The sequence below is a fragment of the Phoxinus phoxinus genome, assembly GCF_949152265.1.
Source record: "Phoxinus phoxinus genome assembly, chromosome: 2".
Taxonomy (NCBI): Eukaryota; Metazoa; Chordata; class Actinopteri; order Cypriniformes; family Leuciscidae; genus Phoxinus; species Phoxinus phoxinus.
In genome coordinates, this window is record NC_136877.1 from 25,300,004 (window position 1) to 25,312,219 (window position 12,216).

Below are 12,216 nucleotides of genomic sequence, written 5' to 3' on the forward strand. Positions count from 1 at the left end.
TGTGGCTCTGCATGGATGAAATGAGCATTCCTCTGGTATAGTTTAATAGAAGTGGATCTTTGGGACAAGAGGCTAATTAAGGTGAGAGCTTTGGCACAGGCCATCTGTTCAGGGCGCTTTCTGTGAGCCCACCATGCAAACAGGCAGGAGAGAGAGAGATGAATATCCACATCAGTGCTAGCGAGAGGCTTGCATTATGAATGACAGGAGTCAATGAGCAAAATGGTTCAGGAAACATTCTGTCCATCTGGAAGCCTTTAGTTTACAATCAACATCTGTTCCTAAACTGCACATTCTTCTCTGAAACTTGCCAGCTGTAAATGTGCACAACAGAATCTTACATTGCTATCTATACTGAATTTACTACACCCTAAAAATAATTCAGTAGCTCTGGAAATATCACAATAATAATATGTTACATGGATAAAATCTCTAAATGTTTGAGCTGGACATACCAAAATAAATGCTTAAAAGTCCAACGGTTCATTTTGTCATAAGGTAAATCAATTATTTCAGTTTTTTTTTTTTTTTTTTTTTTTTTTTACAAATTATATTTTTGAGTTTCAGTCAAAATATTTGAGAATGAAGAAATTATACCATTTTGTTTAGTTTTTTTTATATAATGTTATTTCATTTTACATATATGCTTGTACTAGATATTTTTAGGTGTTGACAATGTTAACCAAAACAATGAGTAGGCTACATCATAGTTTAAAGGTAGCCTACACGATGTAACTTTCTTTGTTCGAAATGAACACAATTTAAATAATGAGTCAATACATAATCAATGCTTACCCTGATTCAATGGTAAGCCAATTAAGTGTTATATTTTAGAACTGATGGGATGGTTTTCGCTGGAAATTACTTCATATCTGTAAATAGAGAAAAGTTGACCTGCTACTTTGATATGTCTATGGTGTGTAGGAGTGGCATATATTAGTTGTCACAACAAACAATACATCTATAACCTCTGGGGAATCACCCATTTAAAACAGAACAAGTCTTTAAAAAAAACAGAACAGAGGAGAGGAGAGTCTGCAGGCAAAAAGAGAATCAACACTGACTTGGCTTTTTTGGTGATAGCAAGGACTGAGGGATTTGAAATGTTGTTAAAGTGACACTGAGATGGCAGGGTTTTTTTTTCCTTAAGAGGTGATTCATGTATTTTCTTGAATAGATAAATTGCCATATCTAGCTCTCTAACAAGGTCTTCAGCTGTCAACTTGAGATCCTTTCCATCTAAACTGGTTATCTCTTAGAGGGTTATTTCACCCCCACATGAAATTTCTGTCATTAATTACTCACCCTCATGTCGTTCCAAACCCTTAAAACATTCGTTCATCTTCAGAACACATTCAACACAAATTAAGATATTTTTGATGAAATCCGAGAGCTTTCTGATCCGACAGCAAAATCATTGCAACTTTCAAGGCCCAAAAAGGTAGAAAAAACATCATTAAAATAGTCCAGGTGACTAACAGTGGTTCAAATGTAATGTCATGAAGCGACGAGAATACTTTTTGTGCGAAAAAAAAACATCTTTATTGAACAATTTCTTCTCTTCTTTGTCAGATCTCCTATGCTTGCGAAGTAAACAGTGCAGCGCTTCCTGGTTCTACGCCAGAACGCCGCCTCACTATTGGCCGACGCTGGTCACGTGAGCACACGGCACATGCGTGTGATGTTGACGCAGGAGCTAGCCAATAGTGAGGCGGTGTTCTGATGTGGACTTTTTTAAACGATGTCTTTACTAATTTGCTGGGCCAGTTGCAATGCCAATTGAAAGTTCCAATGACTTTGATGTCTATGGAGGAATCAGAAAGCTCTCGGATTTCATCAAAAATAGCTACATTTGTGTTCCGAAGATGAATAAAGTTCTTATGGGTTTGGAACGACATGAGGGTGAGTAAAAAAAAAAAAAATAGTAATCATCATTTTTGGGCGAACTGTCCCTTTAAGCCTAGTAGTGAATGTTTTATGAGCTGTTGGATAATTTTCATCTGCACAGTCACACAGAGCTGATACACAACTAAAACAATTGTCTTCTGTAAAATGTTTAACCGCTAGAGAGCCAAAAGTTACATAATGTACCTTTAAGTTTGTGTGTGTGTGTGTATATCACTACTCTGTATTTAATAAAAAAATTTACAATTTCAAAATTCTCCCAGAAAGTATTCAGAGATGAACGTCTCGATAGATAGAAGTCTGGTGTTTTTATTTATTCAGGGATACAGTGGTAAAGGAATAAAGACTCCTATACAAAACATACATCGACATCTGCAGCTCTATTAAACAGCATTATCACTTTGGACAACCGACCAAAACATTATGACAGAGAAATAACACACTTGAGATGTAGATCCATTAAATGTAAGTCAACATTAACGACGGGCTTTGATGCTAAGGTGCTATTCGGGTGTAAGAAACAATATCCATGAGGTCTAATGAAACCGGTGAAATAGTTTAGCACACAAACATAAGCCATTTTAAAGTGATTTTTCCGGAACATCAACTCCATAGATGCAACTAAAATGCACAATCCTCTAAAAACAGACAGAAAATATGCAACGAATGGGAAGTAGATCTTCATTAATAATAATTTGGCAATATTCCTTTAAATCTGACTTGTGTTAATTTGATCTTTATGCACACAGAATCGCTACAGTCTCGTGCTAACAAGTGTGACTTAAACTCGAGAGTTTACAGATACGGTAGTTTTACAGTGGTGGCAACAGCTAATACACCTCTACTCATTACATCATAGAACATCTGGAGCAATTCTTCATCTAAGGTGTTGACCAATACAGCTCATGCCTTTACAGAGCTATATGACCAGAACGAGACAAGCTCGACATTCAAAGTTCAAACTACAATAAATAAATAATAGTGGGCCATTTAATATTCATTTCTGTTTTGAGCTGCTTTTCACGACACACGAAATGCATTCATGCACCAAATTCAATTGAATAAATCCCTACAGACCCTCTTTTCTATAAGAATATACTTTCGTGCGGTGAGGGGAGAGTGAGGAGAATAGATGTGAGGTATCATGCAGTCATTTTATGGGAAACTTTTACACTCACACACACACACTATATATATATTTTTGTAAAAAAAAAAATATACACACACAGTATATATATACATACATACAGGGTGTATTTACAAAATGTATTTATATATAATGTGTGTGTGTGTGTGTGTGTGTGTGTGTGTGTGTGTGTGTGTGTGTGTGTGTGTGTGTGTGTGTGTGTGTGTGAAGGTAAGACAACAACAAAAAAAGTGAGTGGAAAAGTTTCTTCACTTTAGCACGTTAATCTAACAGTCATGGTGCTTAATAGGCACATTGTATATAACATGCATGTGCGGGGAAGCCATTGTGTTACATTAAATGAAGTGGGCAACAAAAACAGGAACAAATCTGATACATAATTATTTTGGAAGCACAGAGTGTGTCCAGCTAGAACTATCTTATGTTTCATTTCATATTGACATCAATGCTACAATGGCTTTGCTAATTGAGCTACTTAGTTACCAGTCTCAGCTCTTCTGTTATAATGTACACAGCATCAATGCAGTTTAGGAGAACAATGTAAAATTGTTTTACACCCTTTGACGAAGTGTCCCCTACAGCCCTTTCTAACTATAGTTTGTATTTGTCATATGCATTGATATCATACTTATCGCACATCTGTTGTTTTCTTAATAAGATCCTCAGATGCATTTGAAAATGAGCATTGCCAGGAGACATTAGGAAAACAGTAGTCTCTGCAAAAAGAAGGAAATATAAAGAAATCACAGTGATCTATGAACTAGCTGGAAAGCAGTGGTTCTCAACCTTTTTGAGTGCAAGGCCCTTCTTTGTCCAGGACAATAATTAAACTTAATACAGCATGAAATGGAAGTTGCGATAGTTTTTTCTTCCCTACTGTGACATAATATCTGAAGGAAATGGCCTCTTGAGAAAGAAAAAAGGACAGGACTTGATTTGTGTCCATCGGGAATGGATTGGATGGTTGTGGTTTGCTATTGCTTTGACTTCATGTGATTGTCCCGCTCTCGTCATCAGAGAAGAGAAGATGTTGCTGAGGGAGGGGGAGTTGTTTTAAATAAAGATTAAAAGGGAACACAAAATTAAAAAAAAAATAATGATGATGTGCACGTATCAATCATTTATAATCAATATAGTAATATTCCATACAAAAATGAATTGTCAATTTTGATTTCATGGTGACTTTAAAACAGTTAAATGTCAGTTTAATGTTGTACATCAAATTCTTTTTTTCTTTTTTTCAGTATTTTAATTAATATTATGTTAATATAAATAATTTATAAGACTTTTGGGGCTGGAATTTACCCCCTGGTTGAGAACCACTGATGTAAGGAGCAAAGAAATTGTGAGTAAAAAAAGTATGGATAAAAAGCATATCGATTTTCTGACGACATTCAAATTGCTTTAAAGGTAATTTCTCATATTTGCTAGTTATTCTATGAAATGTACAAAATATTATCTTTAAAAAAAAAAGTTACATATTACAAACCGTAAATAGTTAAAACCAACCCTAAATTGGAAAAGAAAAAAAGAAAAAAAAAAAGGTTGTAAGAGACAGTCATGTGGAAATAGTCACTCATGCAGGAACACACTCAAATTGTCACACTAAAAAGAAAGGTACATTTCTCTTCCCACGTAAATTTCTCCAGGTGATGTTTATTAGGAGGCTTTCTGCTCCTTTTAAAGTCAGGCCATCCAAAATTAGCTGTGGTGTTTGTGAAGTTGAAATCATCTAGAAGTCTATCAGTAGGAGAAGACGCACGTTGACATATAGTTGCACCATGAGCAAAAGACTAGGCGAGGTGACGCACAAAAAAAGTGGTCGATAGCCCTGTGCTCTCATGGCGGCTCCCGCTTTGTCAGATAAAACAGGAGGTGCAGTGTCTGCGTCAGGTGAAGTGAGAGGTAATCGTGGGCTTCTGCAGGTGTCGGTTTCAGCTGTTGACTCAGGGAGACCTCAGCCACACAAAAGAGTCCCTCTCAAAGCTGGCCTGGTACAGGTGACGCATGAGTGTGCTGGAGAGGTCAGGATTACAGGATCCTGTGGGAAACGCTGTCCTGAGGACTGGTGTCCACTGTAGTGTGTTTGAGCAGATCCAGGGGCATCAGTGGAAGGGGCTGGTTTTGTTCACTCACCACTGCTTCGTATGGGGGTGCTTCTTCAAAAGGTAAGGCTGACAAAGAGATGGAGGCGATCGGCTGGTGTCTGAAGTTCTGTAGTCTGGTTGGGTATTGGGAAGAGCTGCTTGCAGACACCCAGGAAGCACCAGCGGGCAGATCCTCCGTCTCTCTGTGATAGTGTGCACGGCACGGGTCTGTGAGGGAGTAGGGGGGTGGATCGTCCGTAGGAACATATATTTGCGTCCCTTGTCCCACACATTCATCGTAACTGAAAGAAAAAGACCATTTTGATTAAATATGATTATATACACATCTGATTTCAAAACATTTCGACAACATTCCTTCCTATCAATGTAATATATCAACGTTTGTTAAGTATAGGAGGATCCTGTTTTATCTTCTTTAGGGAACCACAAAATATGTATTGTAAACTTGGTAGGTTACCTACTCTAACCTCTAGAGGGCAGGCAATGTATTGGCACAGGGATTTTCAAACATGTTTATGCCAAGAAGCCCTAAATATGTTGATCCCCTTGCTAAAGATAAATACCTATAATCTGTATAGGGGAAATATTATACACACGGTATAGTGTGATATTATAAAGAAAACATGTTGTCTTCAGAATAAATAAAAAAATGCTTTTTTACTGTCATTATAATAAAGACACAAAAACGATTAAAGTATTATATGGAAACTATTAATTGTATACATTTCAAAATAATACACCAAGAAATCTTTCATCTCTCATCTGTCAACAGAACAAAATATTGTGATTAATCTCATGATTTCTCATTATAGTTCCGGGTACTTTATCATTTATTGGACTCAGCAGTGGCAATGACACACAAATAACATATTCAAACAATGACATGAATCTTAAATGATAAATTAACCCCTAAACGCATACCTCGGGTCTTTAGTGACCCGGGAGGTCATTCACTACCCTCTTCCTCATATTTTTTTATAGACATTAACCTTTTGTATTCAAGTGTTCAAGTATTCATTATAAACAATATAACAAGAACAAATAATAAAATGATAAAATAATGTTTTCCCATACGTTTAAAAAAAAAATGTATATCGTCACTAACAACCGAGGTATGTAACAGTCTAAGTATTTTTTTTCTGCACAACAATAATAGAATCTTTAATAACTGAATAAGTGCAATTTACACAAGTGACAATGTCTGATAAACATGAAATTGTGAAGTGACGTTTCACTCATAGTAACCGCAGGCAGAAAACAAAAGAATAGGAAGTATCATCAGCAAAACTTGAAACGGCTCAGTGATTTACTGCAGAGCAAGTGCTGAACGCAGTCAGATATGAGTGTCACTGTCACTTGACGGTGGATCTGGTCAAGAAGCTGTCAGCGATCAAAATATTGATTTTGAAGATGTTGAAAATTATAGTTTTGAGAATATGTTTGAGATTGTGAATATGAGCCAGATGCTGAATGTACTGGGAAATGATCTCTGATAAGGACAGTGATGATGGTAAAACATCTGCTCATAGTGAACTCTTCCAAGATCCAAAAGGTAACAAAATATGCTTTATTTTATTCTTCTGTAATTGTTACTCTATCAGGAGAGTTTTATATTATCTTGACAAGATTCATTCAGATATAGATACGGGTCGCTAAAGACCTGAATATGTAATAATGATTGGAGAAACATCCATCCATTTAAGGGTTAAACAATGTATTAAGAATCATTGTGCTGGGCATATTTAATACTTAACACATCTTTAAAAGCTCTAGTGCAATCTTTAAAAAAATATTTTCTGTCGACCCCAGAACACTCCCTTCCAGCCTCTTGTGACTAGGCCTGTTAAAAAATAACATAAACTTAAAATGTATATAATATATCTAACAAAATTAATACAATACAAATTAATTTAACAAAAAATATGATATAATAATACATAAATACAAAATGTAAAGTAAAGTTTAAGTTGAGAAAAAAAAATTATGCTTCACCACATATACCACAAGTGTCAGATTTATGACAGATTTTTACATAGAGAGCTCAAATTTTACTTATGCTATTATAATGTCTGAATGCGAGATCTTCTTGGCTCATGCTAAGTATCATGCTTGGCTCAGGGTGAAGCATTAGAATTGACATTCAATTATCTTTTTTCTTCTTCCCACCACATCAAATTGCCAAATTTACTTTCTCTTTGCGATACCCTGCTATACCGCAAACAAAGCTGAAGTGAAGCATATCAGATTCAAAGACCGATGTTTCCATCCAGGAGAAAAGCAAACAAAAAAAGATAGAGAAAGGGAGTGAAATGGCCTACTTGCTTGCTTGAGTAGTGTGTGTGTGTGAGGTGAGCTACATTAACCAGGGTCATGGGCACTTCCAGTAGAAGTAAAGCAGTCATCTGCCTCTGACCTCAGCAAGAGCAGGGCACAGAGTGTTAGAAAGAGTAAGAGCGAATAGCAGCAGGGTAATTGGATCTCGGCATGGTTAACCATATCAGACTGTCAGAGAGAGCGGAAACGGGATGCTAGAATTGGTTTAGGCCGCCACCCCAGGCTTACACATGAGAGGGGGCTTTGTGGTGGGCACAAATATCTCTGTCACAGATGCATCTTTTGTCTACACAAAAGAAATGAATACTGTTATTCAGCTATGATGCATTTCAATTGATCAAAAATGAGAGTAACAACAATTATAATGTTACAAAAGATTTCTATTTAAAAAAAATGCTGTTATTATGAACTTTCTATTCATCAAAGAATCCTGACAAAGTATCACAGTTGCCACAAAAATATTAAGCAGCACAACTGTTTTTAATATTAATAATATAATATTATGTTTCTTCAGCATAATTATACAAATTTCTGAAGGATCATGTGACACTGAAGACTGGAATAATGATGCTGAAAATCCAGCTTAGCCATCACAGGAATAAATGAAATATTTAAATATATTAAAGTAGTACAATTATTTTGAATTGTAATAATAATATTACGTTGTACAGTATTTTTAATCAAATAAATGCAGCCTTTCTGAGCATACAGTAAGTGACTTTCATGACTCTAATGGTGCGTTCACACCGGACGCGAATAGCGCGTCAGGCGCGAATGATTTCAATGTTAAGTCAATGCAAAGATGCGTTACGCGCGTAAAAAATTCCTGCGGCGCGAATGAGGCGTAGAGTGCAGCGCGGTAGACGCGAATACGCCTCATTCGCGCATCAAGTTCACGCGAATGGCGCGAATTGAGCGTCTGGCGCGTTACGTGCTAATGATTTATGTAGTGCTTTTTGTGCATTCACGCGTTTGACGCGAATTCGCGTCTGCCGCCCGAGTTGAAAAATCTGAACTTCTGCGTCAATTCGCGCCGCGTTAACCAATCAGGAGCCTGCTTGCTTCACGTGGCATAAAGTGACATAGCATAACAAACTCCTGCTCGAAGTCACTCATTCAAAATGGAGGAGAAACTAATTTTAGCTGTGTGGTCACCCGGAATTATATGACTCAAGTTCATACTTTTATAGAGACAGGAACAAAAAGAACCTCGCTTGGAAGAAGATAAGTGAGGAGATTGTACAACCTGGTAAGTTTTCCAGGTTGTACAAATTTCAATTTTGTGTCACGTTATTGACCTACTAACTCGCTAGCAAGCTGCCGTGCTGCTAGTTTACACAAAGACATGGTTTACAACTATTTAAATGATCTATCAACATCAGACATCTTGTAAAAAGATGGCCGCCAACGGGTTTCGAAACTTGAGTTTCGCACAGTAATGGTGCGTTCACACCGGATGCGAATAGCGTGTCAGGCGCGTGTGATTTCAATGTTAAGTCAATGCAAAGACGCGTTACGCATGTAAAAAAATCCTGCGGCGCGAATGAGGCGTAGAGTACGGCACGGTAGATGCGAATACGCCTCATGAATCACGCGCGAATGATTTTATGTAGTGCTTTTTGGGCATTCACGCGTTTGACGCGCCGCATTAACCAATCAGGAGCCTGCTTGCTGCTGTCATGACACGTGGTGAAGTGACGTGATAAACGGGGGCATGCAGCCCCGCTTTTCAGTTTAATATGTAATTTTAAATGTTTGGCCTCAATAACTTATTTTATATATTTGGCCTCAATAAATTATTTTGTAATATTACTAAATGCCTGCGTGAAAGAAGGATTGACATTGTTCAGCTATGATAATATCATGAATGTGACACTGAACACAGTCATACATTTCTGAATGAGATGAAGAAAAACTCACAAAAACTCACATTAAAGAAGTCGTTTGACCTACGTTATAACGAGTCATTCATGTATTTTAACTTGTATGTTTCATATAATAGAACTGAAGCTATAGATTGTGAATTTAAACATTTCTCGTGCAGCGGCAAACGTCAGGAGGACTTTGAGCTTTAAACAAATACATTCTCGACTGAACAACTCTCAAAACTAAATTTCGTGTAGTATTTAAAAATTTTGCGGCCTTACTTGCAAACTTTCGCCTCTGACTTTCGCATCTTGTTATACGCTTGACCACTTTGTGTTAATTTTGCGTCAATTTTGCTCTTGACGCGCGTAAATTTAGCTTCAAACTTTTGTTTTTACGCGCGTCAAGAGCGAAATTTACGCGCGAATTAACACAAAGTGGTCAAGCGTATAACAAGACGCGACAGGCACGAATTTGACGCGCTATTCGCGTCCGGTGTGAACGCACGGTTAGGGGGCTTTCAGACTGGGCTCGTTTGCTGCGGTCCGAGCCCGAGCGTGACTGTTCGTTCAAACGTGCACGGCGAATGATAGAAACAGAACGCGGGTCAATATATTGTGTTTTTTATTAATTCAGTGCTATTATGCGCAGCCGAGTGAACAACACAGGTTTACTGTGTGTGTGTCCCATAAGGTGGCTCTCTGCTGCTTGCATACGGACTCTTTTGAGGAGACAGTGGATTTCCAAATTTGTTGCCCTGAATCCATGCGCAATGCGCGAATACACTGCAGGCTCACTCTCGCTCGTATCCAAGGTAATTCATCATTACTATCACCCTTAAATATGTTTTATTTAACTAAATACATCATAATCAGCTAAAACGCATGCGCAGGTCACTTTACTTCCTGAACAAGCGTGCACCCGAGTCCGTGTTGCTTTCACATTCACCCGAACCACATTAACGATTTTTCATGCAAACCGTAGCCCGTTCTGAACTAAACTGCCAGTGTGAAAGCCCCAATAATGTCTTCTATACAAAACACTTGTGTTCATGTTGGGATTTCATTACCATCATGACAAGAGAAGAGATAAAAATATAAAGAACCTCTGAGAGAAGAAGAGATAGACTAGTTTGATTTAGTCTGAACCACTTAAACAATTAACTTTTTTTACTTGCTCCTTTAATGGGTCCCAGTCATGCTTAGCCATTTTCCCCTGCTATCATTACCTCTTCCAGTTGAGCAGGTGGTGTGTTAATTAGCCCTCATCACCTCACTGAAGCTTGACGAAGGATGAGAGGGAGTAGATCTCGGAGTATATGGGAGACCCCTCAATACAGCTGCTACTGCTGATATTAGATACGTTTATTATATGATCAACAATTGTAAAAGCATCAACAATAATTAATTTTCACCTATGGCAGCAACACGATTTCTGTAAATAAAACCCATTTTATATTTGCAAATGAGCAGCCATAAAATAATATACTACAATTGAAAATGTTTAAGCACTAGACTTTTAAATGATATTTGTTCAGTTTTTAAACTTCAAGACTACAAAAATTGCTTTAAAATGACCATAAATAGTGAAAGTGTAATTGTATTTTTTTGGTTGTAGTTTATTTTACAGTACATGCACTTATGTGTACTTACAGTGTCCTTACCTAAGAAACTGGGTAATCCAAAGTAACTACGAGTTAAGTATGCCGAAACGCGTCGGAGTGTTTTAATAGTGTTGATTATGACCAAGCCATAGAAATAAAGGCTTTTTAACTTTTCCAAAGAGAGTGCCTTGGATGTTCCTGATGATAACTGCGAGTTATTGTTAGGTTTGGGGGTAGGTTCTGGGTTATACCAAGTTATTACCCAGTTATTGCAATTACTATAATAAGTACATAGTATGTACATGGGGAACAGGTCCGTAAAATAAAGCGCTACCTTTTTTTGTCAAGCTGAGAAGCTTCAAAAAGGACAAAAAACTAATTGAACTACAAATGACTTATGCACTCGCACACAAGTCCCCCCTTCCTCCTCTTCTCCTACCAACTCCAGCCCTACACTTTTTTCATTCTCTATTTTACTAGAATTATACTCATGTATGCAAGTCAACATTTTTTTTTGACTTCGTTACACTTTTTACATAATTATGTCATAAATATATTTTTTTTACCTAAAGTGTCTGATATGAGGATGAAATAAATTAACTTTAAAACAACAGCTGACATTTAAATTAGTATTAACCATATTTTATAAGAATTATTTCCCCCCAGCCTCTGAAAACCTGTGACAATGCAAGATAACTTATATAACAGCACATAAACACATGCACATCAACTCAGTATACCAATCCAGATGTCAGCATGTTTTGCTACAGGTGGGGACAACAGCTAACATGACTCCATGCCTGGATACTTTACACTGCCACCATAAGCAGGTCAAACAATATTGACAGCTTGACTGAATGCTCATAACCCCACAATGCTCTGGCACACCTCTCTGAGAATACTGCACTCAGCTATACTGTGGAGTCACAGTGTCTAAGAATTACACACTTCAGCAGACACCGCTACTGAACTTGGCAATGATGGCCAATGACTGCATTCCTTGGATTGTACACAAATGCGTTATGGAGTCTTTTCATTAGGTTGAACCTTACCTTGCATTACATTATGTGATTGATTTGCAGACATACACAAAGTCAAACAGCAACTTCCTCTAGAGTGCAGCATTCTGAGTCGAATTCAGTCCACATTAATATATACGATAAATGAGGCCACTGTGTAATGTGTTATTCACCCAATTCTGCATTCTGTTGTGTAGCTTAATCCAATGAAGAGCGAGACGCAGGAAGAACAAG

General features: G+C 37.4%; 1 protein-coding gene across 2 annotated transcripts in view; it reads right to left on the bottom strand.

Annotated features, from left to right (window-relative positions):
- Positions 1 to 2,192: 2,192 nt before the first annotated feature.
- Positions 2,193 to 12,216, bottom strand: part of bean1 (brain expressed, associated with NEDD4, 1) — a 64,518-nt gene continuing 54,494 nt past the window's right edge. Inside the window, exon 6 of one of the 2 annotated variants that reach the window (XM_079605132.1) lies at positions 2,193 to 5,441. In XM_079605132.1, coding sequence (XP_079461258.1) covers positions 5,084 to 5,441 — 358 coding nt within the window. In that variant the 3' untranslated portion in view covers positions 2,193 to 5,083. The remainder of the gene's footprint in view (positions 5,442 to 12,216) is intronic. The other variant, XM_079605133.1, reaches the window with a different exon arrangement.